At 40.7% G+C, this 17947-nt stretch overlaps 1 protein-coding gene across 1 annotated transcript; it reads left to right on the forward strand.

Annotated features, from left to right (window-relative positions):
• The first annotated feature begins 1560 nt into the window (after positions 1-1560).
• LOC311081407 (tripartite motif-containing protein 16-like) lies at positions 1561-16357 on the forward strand. Its single transcript, XM_084111946.1, has 5 exons — positions 1561-2183; positions 2583-2678; positions 2764-2997; positions 3446-3599; positions 15048-16357. The coding sequence occupies exons 1-5, from the start codon at positions 1614-1616 to the stop codon at positions 15566-15568; spliced, it is 1575 nt and encodes a 524-aa protein (XP_083968072.1). The 5' UTR covers positions 1561-1613; the 3' UTR covers positions 15569-16357.
• Positions 16358-17947: the final 1590 nt, after the last annotated feature.

The raw sequence follows: 17947 nt of genomic DNA on the forward strand, positions 1-17947 counted from the left end.
TATCTACTTCTAAATTGAAAATTATGAATACCATTCATTTCTATTGTTTTATGGTGCGTAATTTTAAACACCTTTAACCTTATTTTAATTATTCTCAGGTTAGGTAAAGTAAGTCACATCTGTCCTAAAAAAATATACTTACAATATTTAGATCACAGAAGACTTCTGCGTGGTCATTTCAGCTCAATCTTATGTTAAGGCGAGTTTCTTAATTTCAATTATATATATTTTTTATTAAATACAGGTTAACTAGTTTACATAAAAGGTACTAATATATAAAATAAAAATAAAAGTAAATCAAAACCAAATAATTTACAAACTTTTAACTTCATGAGGCACAATGGCAAGGCATCTAACACCGGAGAGGCCGTCCTTGGTGAATCAGCGTCTGACTGCACATGTCATTCCAGCTCTTTTTAATGTCCATCAACTTTTTGACATCTTCAGAAATCCCCTCCTGGAAACTCCCTAAAACTTGTTCATTGGTAATCCCATCTTGGAAACTCCATAGGACTTGGTCATTAAAGCCTTTGCCTCTTCATCCTCCTTCTTCTGGACCTTTTCTTCGTCGCATTCTGTATCTCGTCCGCAACACACAGACGGTATTGCTTGCATTTGTCTTCTTTTTTTTTGGCAAAGCTCTTTCTTACATTTTCAATTTCTCTCTACTCTGCCATATGCTTAATAAATGCTTACAGCATTCAGTGTGGTATGTTTTTCTTTATAAACCATTTTCTCAATAAATGATTTTACAACAACAACTTCTGGTGTCTTGCTTTACAAAAACACTTATATTATGGTTGACTCCAATACATAATTGCTTCATACACAAAAAGGCATTTTTATAAAATAAAAGTTTGCATATTCCATAATACTGTCAATTAATTATGAAACAGCAATTTAAAAAACATTTACTTTGCATAAAGCAAACATTAAATGTGAGTGATTCACTTTACATTTGTGGTCTATGAGCTCTATACTTGTAAACGTCATCCTATTATTACTGAAAAACAGTAAGAAAGATTAAAATAACTTAACAAAATAATTACCATTGAAAACAGACTTGCTGCCATGAGATGAATTGTTTTTGTAAATATGACTCATCTTATATACATCATGTATTAGTGTATGATTCAACTGTTCCCCCGTATCTAGTATTAAAAATAATAATAGAACAATCGCAATACATTGCAAAACTGAATCGCAGTACTTGTAGAATCGCGATTCTTAAAAATCGCAATACATATCGTATCGGCACCCAAGTATCGTGATAGTATCGAATTGGGAGGTGTATCGTCCCAGCCCTATGAAGAACTGGACACAGTTTTCAGTCCTGCAGTACCAGTGAAGTATTTATGAAACAGAATTACTGAACTATTAAGGGTGTTGTCTTGTTTCTCAGTAACTTCTATTCTTTGAGTGTGTGTCTGAGACTGATTAAACACAATGTGTGTGGGACCAGGAGTGAGGAAGCTGCTTTACAGACACGCCTGATTTTAACACGGCACTTAAACACAGAACCAGGAAACAAGAAACAGTTTCAGTTCAGGGAAAGAGACACTGAAGTGAAGTTGAGCTGTTGTGTGTTTGCATCTCTTTATTTTTGCAGTAAAATGGTAGAAGCCAGAATTACTCAGGATGAGTTCCTGTGTTCAGTGTGTCTGAATCTCCTGAAGGATCCAGTGACCATTCCCTGTGGACACAGTTACTGTAAGATCTGTATTACAGGCTGCTGGGATCAGGAGGATGAGATGAGAGTCTACAGCTGCCCTCAGTGCAGACAGACCTTCAGTCCAAGACCTGCTTTAGCTAAAAACACCATTCTGGCTGAAGTGGTGGAGAAACTGAAGACTAAACTTTCTGCTGACTGTTACGCTGGAGCTGGAGATGTGCAGTGTGACGTCTGTAATGGAAGAAAACGCAAAGCCGTCAAGTCCTGTCTGGGGTGTCTGAACTCTTACTGTCTGAATCATCTTGAACAACATGAGAGTTTCTTTAAAAGAAAGAGACACAATCTGACTGATGCCACTGGACGACTGCAGGAGATGATCTGCCAAACACATGATAAACTCCTCGAGGTTTTCTGCCGCACTGATCAGAAGTGTATATGTCTGCTATGTACGATTGATGAGCATAAAAACCACGACACTGGATCAGCTGCAGCTCAGAGGACAGAGAAACAGGTATGAACTTAAAGGAGTCCCATAATACTAATTTACAGGCTTATTATTTTGTTTATGGGTCTACTACAGTACATTTACATATTTAATGTCTGTTTTCACCCTCACTGTCTGAATGCTGTTTTAGCCCTAGAAACAGAGACATTATTCATAATACGCTCTTTTGTGTTATGCAAGAGAAAATCATACAAGTTTGGAAAGACATGAGGATGAGAAAACAATGAAAGAATTTACATTTCTGGGTGAACTATCCTTATAAAATTGATGAAATAAATTGAAGAAAATAACCTTACCATGTAAGATCTTTAACCCCTCAATTTCACCACTTCACTGATACTGGATTTATATCTGTTTACCTGATGATTAATGTGATGTTTCTCCTGTCATTGGTTTGTCCTTTAGCACCAGCTGAAGGAGACGCAGAGGTCGTTCCAGCAGAGGATCCAGCAGAGAGAGAAAGATCTTCAGCAGCTGAGAGAGGCTGTGGCGTCTCATAAGGTGAGTCTGGAGAAGAAGAGAAGTTTGAGAAGTCTCAGTCAGGACTCACTGAAGACACTGTGTGATTGTGATGTGTGTGTAACAGCGCTCTGCACAGACAGCAGTGGAGGACAGTGAGAGGATCTTCACTGAGCTCATCCGCTCCATTAGGAGAAAGCACTATGAGGCGACACAGCGGATCAGAGATCAGGAAAAGACTGCAGTGAGTCGAGCTGAAGGACGACTGGAGCGACTGGAGCAGGAGATCAATGATCTGAGGAGGAGAGACGCTGAGCTGGAGCAGCTTTCACACACACAGGATCACATCTATTTCCTGCAGGTAACAGAGATCTAGAAGAACAGGATCATAGTGGACTTGAGCAAGAGACTCACAGAGAAACATTTCATGAGAGCAGAATGAGCTGTTGACTGAAGTGTTGATCTTCATGATGTTCGGTGTGTTCCAAAGAATTCAGAATGAATCAAATCTACTTATTCCTTCCATGTGACGCCATTGATACACTTGATCTCTTATATTAATGTTATTGGCAGATTGTTTTGATCATCCAAGTGTTTTCCTAGAAAGTTCACATAGAGTGTAAGTGTCAAACGCTAGAACTTATAGCACTAGTATGATATAATGAATATGAGAAGAATGAAGCTGATGATGTGAAAGTGCTGGATTGAGGAGAATTACTAAAGATCAACAAGAGCCGCACAAATCTGACAGTAGTGCAGGTTATTGATGAAGTGTGGAAGTGATGAGCTTTGATTTGTGTTTTCTGTAGAGTTTCCAGTCTCTCTCAGCTCCTCCTGAATCTACAGATGTAAATGACAATCCCTTCAGTTCTCTCTCCTCTTTTGATGGCGTGAGAAAATCTGTCCATCAGCTGAGAGACAAACTGGAGGATATCTGCAAAGAGAAGTTGTTCTCTGACAGAGGTAAAGTCCTGGAGATTCTGCTCTCAGAAATGACCCTCCATCATCTCATATCATGTTGAAGATCATATTAGAAATGTCTTAGTAATAAGAAATTACTTAGCAATCTCTTTTAAAGGCGTGCAAATGCCAAAGATTTACGAGATGAAACTTGTAGACCTGGTTTCACAGACAGAGCTTAGATTAAGCCTTAGTTAAATTAGGGCATTTAAGTAGCTTTTAAAAAGGTACCTTAGAATAAAAACATTACTGGTGTGCATCTTGAGACAAAACAATGGCACTGATCTATTTTAATGTCCAAGTTAATCTACAGTACGTAATTAAAGGTTTCAGTGCCAGATTTCTAAAGCGGTTATTTAACACTCAGAAATATAATGTCATGATAATAAATGGAGGATAAAATATGCAAGTAACAACAGTTTATTTATAAATGAAGTGTAGTGCAAAGTCCAAGCAGTCTGGTGCAGGGATGGCTGCTCTTACCCCTTCTAAGGCCGTTGTGACCTTCGATTCGATCTCCCATGTGAGTGTGGAGATAAACAGTGTCTCAGGTAAAATGCACTCGGGTGTGGACGGGCGTTAGGATGGATCAAAAATATGAGATAAAAAATCGGGTATGATGTTTTTGGAACTTGGGGGGCACGAGAGAGAAAAATCAAAACGACTGAAAAAAAAGTGCCCACCGAGCCTGCCTGGAGTTGTCTTTTAGCAGATCTAATATATTCCAGGTTCTTGTGATCGGTCCAAGCTATAAAAGGTACCCCCGACCCTTCTAACCAATGACGCCATTCTTCCAACGCTAACTTGACTGCTAACAACTCTCTATTACCAATGTCATGGTTACGTTCGGCAGGTGATAACCGGTGAGACAAAAACTCGCAAGGATGCATCTTGTCATCTGTGGGAGAGCGTTGGGAAAGAACCGCACCTACCCCCAACTCTGACGCATCGACCTCCATCACGAACTGACATGAAGGATCGGGGGAAATCAGGGTGGGAGCCGAAACAAAGCGACTTTTCAGATTGGCGAATACAGCCTCGGCTGTATCGGACCACCTGAACATCGTTCTGGGGGAGGTCAAGGCAGTCAGAGGCACAGCTAGTTGGCTGAAGTTGCGAATGAAACGCCGATTGAAATTGGCGAAACCCAGCAACCTCTGTAGGGCCTTAAGGGAATTCAATTCAATTCAATTAAAATTTATTTGTATAGCGCTTTTCACAATACACATTGTTTCAAAGCAGCTTTACAGAAAGTGCATTTCATAAATGTACATAGAAAAAAAAAGTTAGTTAATCATGTATTAATTTAGGGCATAACATCGCTGGCGTTGAGTCGTCTCTTCACAGGCGTCGAGTCGTCTCTTCACAGGCGTCGCGTCGCGTCGTCTCTTCACGGGTGTTGGGGCATCTGAAGTCTCTATGAGAGGCTGGATACTAACTGGAGCTGACAAACTATTTACCTCGGGACTAGTGTACCTCGGGACTAGTGTCCCGAGATAACAACAGAAAAGCATGGGAAATAATTAGCATAGCTGCTGTTCATAATATTAATGCATTTGATCCGATTTAACTTGTAGTATAAGAGGTAATCATTACGTGAATGCTTGGCTAAAGAGATGCGTCTTTAATCTAGTTTTAAACTGGGAGAGCGAGTCTGAACCTCGAACAGTATTAGGAAGACTATTCCAGAGTTTAGGAGCTAAATGTGAAAACGCCCTCCCTCGTTTAGTGGACTTAGATATCCTAGGAATGACCAGAAGCCTCGAATTTAGTGATCTTAAAGAGCGCGATGGATTGTAGGGCGATAGAAGATCCGTTAAATACACTGGAGCTAAGCCGTTTAGGGCTTTATAGGTCAGTAGCAATACTTTGTAATTGATACGGAACTTAATAGGTAACCAATGTAGTGATGATAAAATTGGTGTTATATGATCATATTTTCTTGACCTAGTAAGAACTCTAGCGGCTGCATTTTGGACTAACTGTAGCTTGTTTATTGAGGATGCAGGACAACCGGCCAACAAAGCATTACAGTAATCTAGTCTCGAGGTCATGAATGCATGAACTAACTTTTCTGCATCAGAAACAGATAGCATGTTACGTAGCTTAGCAATGTTTCTAAGGTGGAAAAAGGCTGTTCTTGTAACATATGAAATATGATTTTCGAAAGACAAGTTGCAGTCTAATATAACACCAAGGTCTTTTACTGTAGATGATAAAGTAACAGGACATCTTTCTAAATTAAAGTTGTATTGCAAGAGGTTTTGTGGGCAGTTTTTTGGACCAATAAGTAATACCTCCGTTTTATCTGAATTTAATAGCAGAAAATTACACGTCATCCAGTATTTTATATCTTTAACACACTCTGTCAGTTTAGATAATTTAGCGTTTTCATCTGGTCGTGATGAAATATATAATTGAGTGTCATCAGCATAACAGTGGAAATTAATTCCATGTTTTCTTATAATATTACCAAGTGGCAGCATATATATTGAGAATAGCAGAGGGCCTAACACAGATCCTTGCAGCACTCCATAGTTTACTGACGTTATCTTCGATTTTTCCCCATTTAAACATACAAAATGGTAGCGGTCTGATAAGTGCGATCTAAACCAGCTTAATGCCTGTCCATGAACACCAGTGTAATTTTGTAGTCGATCTAGGAGTATTTCATGATCTATGGTGTCGAACGCAGCACTAAGATCGAGTAAAACTAGTATTTAGATACAGCCTTGGTCAGAAGCTAGAAGTAAATCATTTGTAATTTTAACGAGCGCAGTTTCAGTGCGATGATGCAGCCTGAATCCTGACTGAAATTTTTCATAGATATCATTTTCTTGCAAGAAAGAGCCCAGTTTAGCGGACACAACTTTTTCTAATATTTTAGACATAAATGGAAGATTTGAAATGGGTCTGTAATTTGCTAGGTTATTATGATCTAATTGTGGTTTCTTAATGAGAGGTTTTATAACTGCCAACTTGAATATTTTTGGAACATGACCTAAAGATAAAGACGAGTTAATAATATTGAGAAGAGGCTCTTCCACTACAGGTAACACTTCTTTCAGTAGTTTAGTGGGTATAGGATCTAATAAACATGTTGTTGGTTTAGATGCAATGATAAGTTTATTAAGTTCTTCCTGTCCTATAGTTGTAAAGCGCTGTAATTGTTCTTGTGGGGTGATAATTGAGGCTGAATCGTAAGACACCATTAAAGATTGTACATTTACAATTGTGTTTCTGATGCTTTCTATTTTCTCAGTGAAGAAGTTCATGAAATCATTACTACTAAACTGTAACGGAATATTTTGTTCAGGTAACGTCTGTTTATTTGTTAGTCTAGCCACGGTGTTAAATAAAAACATAGGATTATTTTGATTATTTTCTATTAGTTTGCGGAGATGCTCAGCCCTGGCTGCTTTTAGGGCCTTTTTATAATGTGACATACTGTCTTTCCATGCGATTCTAAAGACCTCTAATTTAGTTTGTTTCCATTTACGCTCTAAATTACAGGTTTCTCTCTTGATAACATGCGTAGCACTGTTGTACCATGGTGCTTTAGTTTTCTCTCTAACCTTTTTTAATCTAATTGGTGCAACAATTTCTAATGTACTAGAGAGAATGGTGCTCATAGTGCTAGTCATTTCCTCTAGTTCATCTGTTTGTTTAGGTTCACTGAGCAGCTGAGATAGATCAGGTAAGCTATTTGAGCATCTATATAGTGGTTGGAAGGATTGTTCTGCCTGGTCGAAACTATTATCTGTGACCATTTCATTTACAATAACTGCCTTAGGTGTGAGCGATCTAATGTTAAGAAGACCTAGCTTTAGAAAATGTTTTTGTTCACTAATATTGAGATTTTCTGGTTTAATCACAATTAGATTTTTCCTAGATCCTACAGTAGATTTAATGTTTGACCTCACTAAACGAGGAATAGACACAGTTTCTATATGATGTTCTACATTGGTACTTATATCAATTAAGTTGGGACAGCAAAGACTGTGATTTGGACTTTGACTTACTAGTCATATGGTGTGTAACGCCTTGGAGATGTTGTCCGACAGAAGAGCTGCTCCGATTCTGCTGGGGTGAAGGCCATCAGCACGGAAGAGCCTAGGTCGCTCCCAAAACAGATTCCAATTATTTACAAAGAGCAGTTTCTGTTCATTACACCATGACATTAACCATTCATTTACAGCAAATAATCTACTGAACCTTTCATGTCCTAGTCGGTACGTGGGAAGGGGTCCAGACACGATGATCGTTGTTTCAGGCGATGTGCTGCGTACCGTCTCGATCAGGCTCCTGTAGTCCTTCTTCAGAACCTCCGTCTGCCGCAGCCTGATGTCATTCACTCCCGCGTGCAGGACCACAGTTCCGACGCGTTCGTCATCGTTCAGAATCTCGGGGACGCGAGCAGCGATTTCAGAAACACTAGCACCAGGAAAGCAGTGACTGTTAAAAGTAATTACCTAACGTAGCGTGTACGTGCCTAACGATGGAATCGCCGATGATCACAGCATCGCGTTCTGTTTCGCAAAGAGGGGAGAAGCGGTTTTGGGTGGATATCTCGAAAACCGGGAGGGGCGGAGAGAGTCTTGGTCTAGACCTGACTCGCGTCTTCCGCTGCGGAACCATCCAGGCTTTGTGTTGGCATGTTGGAGCCGGAGTGAACGAGACCATGGCTGATCGCGACCTCGGTGCTCGGGACCGATGCTGAGAAACGCAAGGAGTAGACGAGGTCGGAGTCAGCGGGTTAGTAACGTTAATCACTGATTTGTGTGCATCGGCGCGTGATGTTTCAAGAGCTAAACGCCGGTATATCAGCTCGGCTTGTCTCACTAAAAGTTTGTGGATCTGCTTCTCTACAGCTTCCAGCTCAGACAGCACCGCGTGTAGCTCAAATGTGTCCTCACCTGCACCAAAAGGTAGACTACTTACATCTGATATATTCGCCATTTTAACAGATGGACAGTAAGTTAGCAATGATGCTACCAGTGATGCTATCAATATTAATACTAATTTATGACTGAAGTCTTGGATATAATCCGTTTTTTTTTTAGTGGTACGGGTGTAGAGTAGACGCACGATAGGCGAAAAATGTTTGTAAGTGAGTGTGGAGAAGACGCGTTCAGCCGTGATCCACAGGAGTAACCTATAAGAGTATCCGGTGTTGGATCACTAACAGGCTCGTCACCGTTCAGGATCTCGGGGACCTGCGCAGCGACATCGAGAACACGAGCACTAGGAAAGCAGTGAGTGCGCACCTTACCTTTACCTGAGGAAGCGTGGACATGCCGGACGATGGAAGTGCCGATGATCACAGCGTCGCGTTCCGTCTCGTGAAGAGGGGAGAAGCGGTTCCGGGTGGAGATCTCGAAGACCGGGAGGGGCGGAGAGGTCCTTGCTCTGGTCCTGGCTCGTTTCTTCCGCTCTGGAATCAGCCAGGGTCCATGGTGTTGTGTTGGTGCCAGAGTGAATGAAACCAGGGATGGTCGCGTCCTGTGCGCTCGAGTCCTGTGCAGAGAAACACACAAAGTAGACGAGGTCGGAGTCAAAAGGTTACTAACCACTGACTTGTGAGCATCGGCGCGTGATGTTTCAAGCGCTGATCGCCGGTCTCTCAGCTCGGCTTGTCTCTCTAGTAGGTCGCGGATCTGCTTGTCCACCGACTCTAACTCCAACTGTAGAGAATGCAGCTCAAATGTGTCCTCACCTGCACTCAAAGGTAACGTTAGACACACATCCGATATATTCGCCATTGTAGCAGATGTGCTATAATGGCGAATTGTAGCTTTCAGTGGTACGGGTGTAAATAAGACGATCGATGAGATCACGCGTGAAATGCTAGCGGGCTAAGGCTAGTAGCGGAAGTTCGGATATAAGTAGCGATATCAAAGCAATCCGATTGTTTTTTATAGAGAATAGTATCGGAGATATGTTCACACGCTGTAAAAAATAGAAAATATTCGTTTGTAAATGAGTGTTTAGAAGCAAATCAAGGATTATGAATCCAATCGATAGAGCTCTAAACACAAACAACGCGCTCAGTCGTCACGCATGCGCAGTCTATCAAGGAATCTGGACTTGGCCACTCTACCACAGCCTTAACCTTGTCAGGATCCATTTGCACTCCCTCAGACGAGATGATGTAACCTAGGAAAGGCACAGACTGCATGAAAAGCGAATTTCTCCACCTTGACAAAAAACCTATTCTCTAGCAACCTCTGAAGTACTCGTCTGACGTGTTGAACGTGTTCCTGGAGAGAAGGAGAAAAAAATCAATATGTCATCCAGGTACACATATATGAACTGATCTACCATATATCTCAGCACGTCATTGACAAGTGCCTGGAAGACCGCTGGGGAGTTGGACAGGCCAAAAGGCATAACCAAATATTCAAAGTGCCCCCTGGGGGTGTTGAACGCTGTTTTCCATTTAGCTCCCTTCCTTATGTGGACCAAATGATAAGCATTGCATTGCTCCCTGTAACCGCTCGAAGGCTGAAGACATCAACGGCAAAGGATAAGTATTCTTTACTGTGATGTTGTTCAGCCCCCGGTAATCAATACACGGTTGCAGAGATCCATCCTTCTTCCCCACAAAAAAGAGCCCCGCACCCGCTGGAGAAGAGGAAGGACGGATGAACCCCGTTGCTAGAGAATCAGAAATATATTTCTCCATGGCCTCCCTTTCTGGAGCAGAAAGCGAAAATAACTTGCCTTTAGGCTAGGGCTGCACGATATTGGAAAAAAAATTACATTGCGATATTTTTTTCCCAACGATATATATCGCGATATTGCGAGCCATCAATCCAGGCTAAAGTCAATAATTACCATTCCATGTTATTAATAATTTCACTAATAAGCAAGCTTCATTACAAGTGACAAAAAGGCCACTTAATATTTTATTCCAGAAACATATTTCTCTCAGAATTCGGTGAACGTTCTACACAGGACCTAACGTTCTTCAGGTTCTAGGACCCGAAAAATTATGTTTTCTGTGCTGATTCAGTGACGCGTTCATGTAAACGGCACCTAGAACCAGCAAAAGTAATGATTAATAATATGTAAAATATTACAATGAAACATTCTAATTGTTTATTAATAAACAAGTGTTTTCTGTAAAGATGAAGTTGACAATACTGACTCGCGATCTTCGCAGCAGTGATCGGGAGAAATGCACTTTTCATACAGATTTTTTTTTTTAATGGTTCTTCTGTAGATAATAGTTATATTTCTATTTTTTTTTTATTATTATTATTTTTAGGTGTGTGAGGCGAGTAGGCTACCTTTTATGCTGAGTTTCGGTTCATGGATGATAGCTTAATCTCCAGTTCAGGCGCTGGCTGCTATATTTAATTTTTAGGCTATTTATTAAATCCAGGAAATTGGATAATGAAATACTGATTAAAATTAAGATACAATTAATACAAAACGAAATTCGTTTTAAAGAAAGGCTTTGTGCTTTCTGTTTGAGGTCTCTGTGAAAGTTTTAAAGCAGTCTCTTAGTGCCGCTTTCATAACGGTCGCGTGACGCGTCCGTAATGTCACGTAACATTGTTTTTTCCTCATAAATGCGAACACGAAACGACTTTTTAAAAAAAGATAACCATCCACAACTTAATAACACTCCAGCAAAGTAGCCTACCTCTTTTTGGTCAACATCCTCCTTTTTGTAGACGAAATAGGCTAGTCCCAAATAGCTGATTTTTACTTTTTTGCGGTGGATCCTCTTCGTCGCGCATTTCCAGTGAATGTTGGCTGTGAGCGGTGAGCGCGGCACAGCGAACCAATCACTGTGCAGGCACGCGGAACGCGTATGTCACCACAGCAAAAAGCCATACAACAAACTCGTGTTTAGCCTACTGTGTGCTACCCTGGTGCTACCGTTCTCTTACACTGCTACTAACGTTACCCTTCACATCACATCGCATGTTCCGGCGATGTGACTATCGCTCATTCGCACATCGCGATGTCGATGTTAAAACAGAATATCGTTCAGCCCTACTTTAGGCGGAGACTTACCTGGCAGTAAATCTATGGCACAGTCATAGGGACGATGTGGAGGACGGGACTTACTGAACACTTCCTTCAGGTCGAGGTACTCAACGGGCATGTTTGACAAATTCACTGCCACCTCCTGAAACACAGAACCAGACACAGATGAACAAGCAGACACAAGACAAGATGCATAACATTGATCACTCCAGGTCGAGATAGAATCTTGGCCCCAATCCACCCTAGGGTTGTGTTGTACCAGCTATGGGTGGCCAAGAACTATGGGTGCTAACGGGGAGTCCAAAAGTAGAAATGAAAGTGTTTCTGTGTGATTGCCTGATGTGATGAGGGTGATAGGTTCGGTGGTGAGAGAAATGTTAGGGAGTTCTTGTCCATTGAGGGCGTTGACAGAAATCTTGTGAGCGAGTGATGTGATGGGAATCTGATACTTGTGAGCAAAAGTCCATGAAGTTGCCTTCTGCTCCTGAGTCCAGTAAGGCTTGACAGTGGTGATATTGGGTTGCCCATCTCAGTCTTACCAGGGGGAGAGTGGATGATGAGATCTTCTCAGCAGAGATCCCACCCAATAGTAGCCTCATCTTCATTACCGGGCTCGATCTTTTTCCGGGCAGGAGTATAGGAAGTGGCCCGCTCCTCCGCAATAGAGGCATAGTCCCTTGGACCTCCGCCTCTCTCTATCCTCCTGGGAAAGCCGAGCTCTACCCACCTGCATGGGCTCATGATCGAAAACGGGGCTGGCCGTGTCCCCACCGCTGGCCTTTGGGACCTCGAGGACTCCAGGTAGTCTGATTGGGCGTGTAAGTCGTTCCATCCGATTCAGATGAGCATCCATTCTCAGTGCCAGTTCAATTAGCCCATTCAGACTCTGTGGAAGGTCCAGGGTGTAGATCTCTTTCTAAACATGGTCAGCCAGCCCATGCAGGAGCATGTCCCACTGCACCTCCTCATTCCAATGGCACTCTGCGGCCAGCGTGTGAAACTCGATGGAGTACTCCGATACGGATCGGGCTCTCCTTGCTGGAGGCTGGCGAGTAGTCTGGCCGCCTCTCTACCCGCCACCGCACGGTCAAAGACTCTCTTCATTTCTTCGGAGAGTGCCTGGAACGAGGCACAGCAGAGATCTTGGATCTCCCACACCGCCGTTCCCCAGAGAGCCGCTTGTCCAGTCAGCAAGGTCAGCACGAAAGCCACCTTATAACACTCGCTGTTAAAAGTCAGCGGTTGCAGAAAGAAATACATAGGACACTTTGTTAAGGATGCTCTGCAATAATTGCGTTCACCTGAATAACCGACTCGAATCCATGGAAGTGGGCTGAAATGGCGTTGTGGGCGGCGCAGCGGGACTCTTCAGTTGTTGGAGCTGTTGGGTGAGCTCGGACACCTGTGCCACCAGAGCTTGCACAGCATGACCCGTGTTCGAAATGTGTTCTTCCTGTTGATCCATGCGTGTAATACTGCGCGAAATGAATTCACTCAGACCTGTTGAACTCGCTGCATCCATACTGTGGTCAGATCGTTCTGTTACGATAATAAATGGAGGATACAAGATGCCAGTAACAACAGTTTATTTATAAATGAAGTGTAGTGCAAAGTCCAAGCAGTCTGGTGTAGGGATGGCTACTCTGAGTGGCGCAGGGACGTAGAAAGTCAACCCGCTCGATGATGTCAGAAGTGCAGAGAAAATCCACGAGAATCCAGCATGCAGCAATAAACTCCAGATGAACAGTAATCCCAGAGCAGAATGTAAAACAACAAGAACGAGAGATCAACACAGGCAAGGTAGCAAAAAGAACTGGAAGCAGGACAGGACACTGGGAATACTCACAACGATTTGACAACACAAGACATCAAACAATGAACACATATAAGCGCGGCGGATAGGCAACAGCTGGCGCTATTAATTACGGTGATTGGCAATCACCCTGACACACGCACACACACACACACACACACACACACACACTGACATACAGGCAGAAAGAGAGACAGTGAATTCATGAACTGTGGCATATAATTCCCCTTTACATGCTTTTTTAATTATATATAGGTGAAAAATAGTACTAATATACACCATAATATTTATTATAAATACAAATCTATAATATACACCCCTGATAAAAAGTTTGGGACCGTTAAGTTTTTAAAAAAATGTTTTTGAAAGAAGATTTAATTTATTTGATCAAAAATACAGTAAAAACAGTAATATTGTGGAATGTTATTACTAATTAAAAGAACTGTTTTCTATTTTAATACGTTTTAAAATGTAAAATAATATCTGGAATGTGTGGAGGTGTTTTTATCTGGACTTTTTGATGAACAGAAAGATTGAAATAGAAATATGAAATGAAAAATAGAAATGCGAGTTATTTTAAATGATTTAAAATAGACATGTTTCTAAACATTTTAAATGTCTTTACTGTCATTTTAAAAATGTTACTGCACATTTACAAAGTGGGAAAGAGAGCATAACTATATCATACTTACTGACATCCAAAAAAGCTAGATTTGAAATGAACTCGTGACTTTAACAAAGATGTAAATCAGGACAGGCCTAAACAGGGGATTCAACATATTCTTCAAAAACAGGATAAAACTAAGGGATAAATATGGGTAACACTTTATTTTAAGGTGACGTGGTTATATGTTACTACATGTACTTACTATAGTAATAACAGTAAATTGTGCATAATTACAAGTAACTAACCCTAAACCAAACCCTAACTGTAACTCTATAGGAAGTAGTTAATTGATATTACTCAGTACTTTCTAGAGTAAGTACAATGTCACTACATCACATTCAAAATAAAGTGTAACCTAAATATGATCATTTTTCACTGAAAGCCAATTAAAAACATTGATCCACATTTTAGAGGTAACATCACAGTAGTAAAAAAATTGCTTTTCAAAAGTTTCAGGAAAGGAAGAACAAACTGAAAACTCTTCTGTAAAAACTATTCCACTCTGTTTTTATCCTCAACAGGACTTTGTATCAATTCTCTTTAATTTTTGAGTCAACAGATGGAAATTTAAAAAGCTCAGGATCACCTAAGGCTGAAAACACTGAAAATCCCCAACAATAGGCCTACAATGCTTCAAAACTTTGTAAACCATATTATTACACTTATTGGTGAATCAATTTAATGGATCCTTGCTAAATTAATGCATCAGTTGCTTTAAAAAAAACATAAAATTATAGATAAATTCATTCTACCATTTTAATAGTGTAAGTATAATAATAGACCTAATTATAATAAACAGAATAATAACCAACATTAATATTCAGGGAAGACGATTAGACAATATTTTATTAAGAGGGGGGTGTCAGGGACCTGGATGATGGATAATGATAATGATGATGATTTGCACAGGATATCAGAGAGATCTGACAGATTCATAATTCCTGATTCTGATGTGTTTTCTCTCCATCAGATTCCCATCAGTTCACTCTAGATCCGAACACAGTGAATAAACACCTCCGTCTGTCTGAGAGGAACAGAGTGATTACTAACACTGACAGAGAGCTGCTGTATCCTGATCATCCAGACAGATTTGATGTGTTTCCTCAGGTGTTGTGTAGAGAGAGTGTGTGTGAACCCTGTTGCTGGGAGATTGAGTGGAGTGGGAGATATGTGTGTATATCAGTGTCATACAAGAGCATCAGCAGGAAGGGACGGAGTAATAAGTGTCGGTTTGGACTTAATGATCAGTCCTGGAGTTTGTACTGCTCTTCCTCCAGTTACTCATTCACACACAATAACATAAAGACTGATCTCCCTGTAGAGTCCATCAGCAGGAGAATAAGAGTGTGTGTGGACCACAGTGCAGGAACTCTGTCCTTCTACAGCGTCTCTGACACAGTGATCCTCATCCACACAGTCCAGACCACATTCACTGAGCCGCTCTATCCTGGGTTTAGGGTCCTTTCTGGATCATCAGTGAGACTGTGTTAATGAATGAGAATAGACTGATTAGAGATTCTACCCATAATGCTTTGAGCTGCATGATAAATCAGTAACAGTGAGATGTATATATATTTTTAGCAAAGTAGGCCTAAGAAACAAATGTGTACAAAGTTGCACAAGGAAGGCTACAAAGTTACATTGGCGCGTAGCCAATGAGAATTGAGTGATTCATTAGTTGTTGTTTTTTTGCGTCTGTTTTTTTTTTTAAAGTCCGCCATTTCGTTGGATTTTAGCTCAAAATGTGGCGGCACATTACTGATGGAATAGAGGCGGTCAAGGCACTGACGTCCATGAAAGCAGCGCAGTTTAAGAAGATGCGAGTGCGACTGCTGTTTCAGAAAGTTCGCGCGATCGGAAAGAAGATGAGGCCCTTCTCTGACTACGTTTGGATGTGCGAGTAACGTTTAAGTATTAAACTGTTAGTGAGATGGGATGAGATGAGATAAAGCAAAGCTGACTTTGGTTATGGTACAATGACAGTTACACAGATGTGTGTGCGAATGTATGTTGGGAGTTGGGAACTAGTGAGAAAATGTCCGTTACCCGGTAACTTTATCAGTAATATGAATATTAATTTAGTTCTGCTTAACGGTTCCTGAAGGCTGTAATTAACAGTTGCCAGGAACTGTCTACTGACTAAATCAGCCATCAACACAGTGTGTGATTTGTTTACATACAAGCTGCGGTAACTTAGGTCTATATCTGTTGAGTTAGCACGGTGTGTGTGTACGTGCGTGCCAGATTAGCAGCAGTCAGTATATATGACTATGACATGTGACACAGCAAATCAAAGAATAAAAAGATTAAAAAAATATATGTCTAAGAGTTGTTATTACTTAAAATTATTTCGTTAATAACTTGACAGCACTTAAATGTGTATTCTTACAAGTTAAAGAACAATGTTTGTGTGATTTCTATTTTTCACCTTTATGAGACAAAAAAAAAAGAAAAAAGAAAAAAGCTGGCTGGTAAAAAGTTAATGTGGCAGGTGGTCAAAAAAGTTAATTTCAGGCCCTGGCCATGACAGAAAGGATGATAGTCAGCCTTCAATGTCCTCTTTAAGTTCATTCTTGCTCATTTTCTGTGTTCATCATTGTTCACATTGTTTTTTTGTTTCTTCATTCGGATCTATTTGCGATCCATTCCATTCTGAATAAACAAACAACGCAGTTTACATGCTTCGTCCTTGTTGCATTATTGATTAAGATAATTGTAAACAGATTTCTGTAGTTAAAACAACTCGGAATTGTAGTTGAGAACGTCAGTTATAACGGCCCACATATTAAAAAATAGGTTTAAATCAACTCGGGCTCATAATTACAGTTAAAGGAGAACTCCGGTCAATTTTAACATTGAGCTAATTTTTTTGTAAATTTGGAGTGCTGTCAATACAGAGAACAACGACAAAAATCGGTGTTGCCTACACAGTGTTATCCTCTTTTTAAAATTTGCACCCTGTTGACTTCAATGGGGCAAGTTTTAAACCTGCTTTTAGCCTCTTAACATCCTTGATGTGTCATTACAAGTGCACAGGTCATGTGAGTGATTCCTTCTGAGTGAACACGAGTGAATCTGACTGCAGTAGATGTGAAAAATATGAATAAAAATGATGTTAATTCAGCCAGCGCACAAACCTGTATTTACATCCTGTTTTCGGTCGAAGTCCACAGTAGTCGATTGTCGAGTTCAAGCGCATAGGTTTAGTTAACTATGATCACGCGCGTGAACTCGACAATCGACTAATGCATTGAATAATACGTTGTTTAAATTGTGCTTAAAAGTGAATTACGTCTATTAAAGAGTGTATATGTGTACAAAGAGAAACGCAATGCTGACAAAACTTTTTTTTAAATAAAAGTAGCTGATAACTTCTGGATTTGAAATAAAAATAGTGAGGTTATGTTTGTGGTACAGCCGTGGACCAGTTACACACTGCAAACGCAGCATATGTGAAAGCACTATAGCGCGTGCTGCTCCTGCACCACATACACACTGCACACGGACTGGAGTGTGTGTGAAACGGGCGTCAGACTTAACTTTGTTTGTTGTCATTTACGCTAACTCACCGCAGCTGCATCTTCTAAACAATGCCGGGTAACACTTTATATTACGACCCGCAAACAACTGCGTAAGTAAACCGAAATTACGGTGTACATTTCTGTAATTATAGTGTACTTCCGTGTAGGTATAAGGGAACCATATCTTAAGGGTCCCACAACAAGCAGATATACAACCTGCAAAGAACTTCGTAAGTAAACCGAAATTACGGTGTACATTTCTGTAATTATAGTGTACTTCCGTGTAGGTATAAGGGAACCATATCTTAAGTTTTGGGTAATAAAGGGGTAACAAGCAGATATACAACCT

Source organism: Abramis brama (assembly GCF_963993115.1).
Source record: "Abramis brama genome assembly, chromosome: 4".
Classification (NCBI taxonomy): domain Eukaryota; kingdom Metazoa; phylum Chordata; class Actinopteri; order Cypriniformes; family Leuciscidae; genus Abramis; species Abramis brama.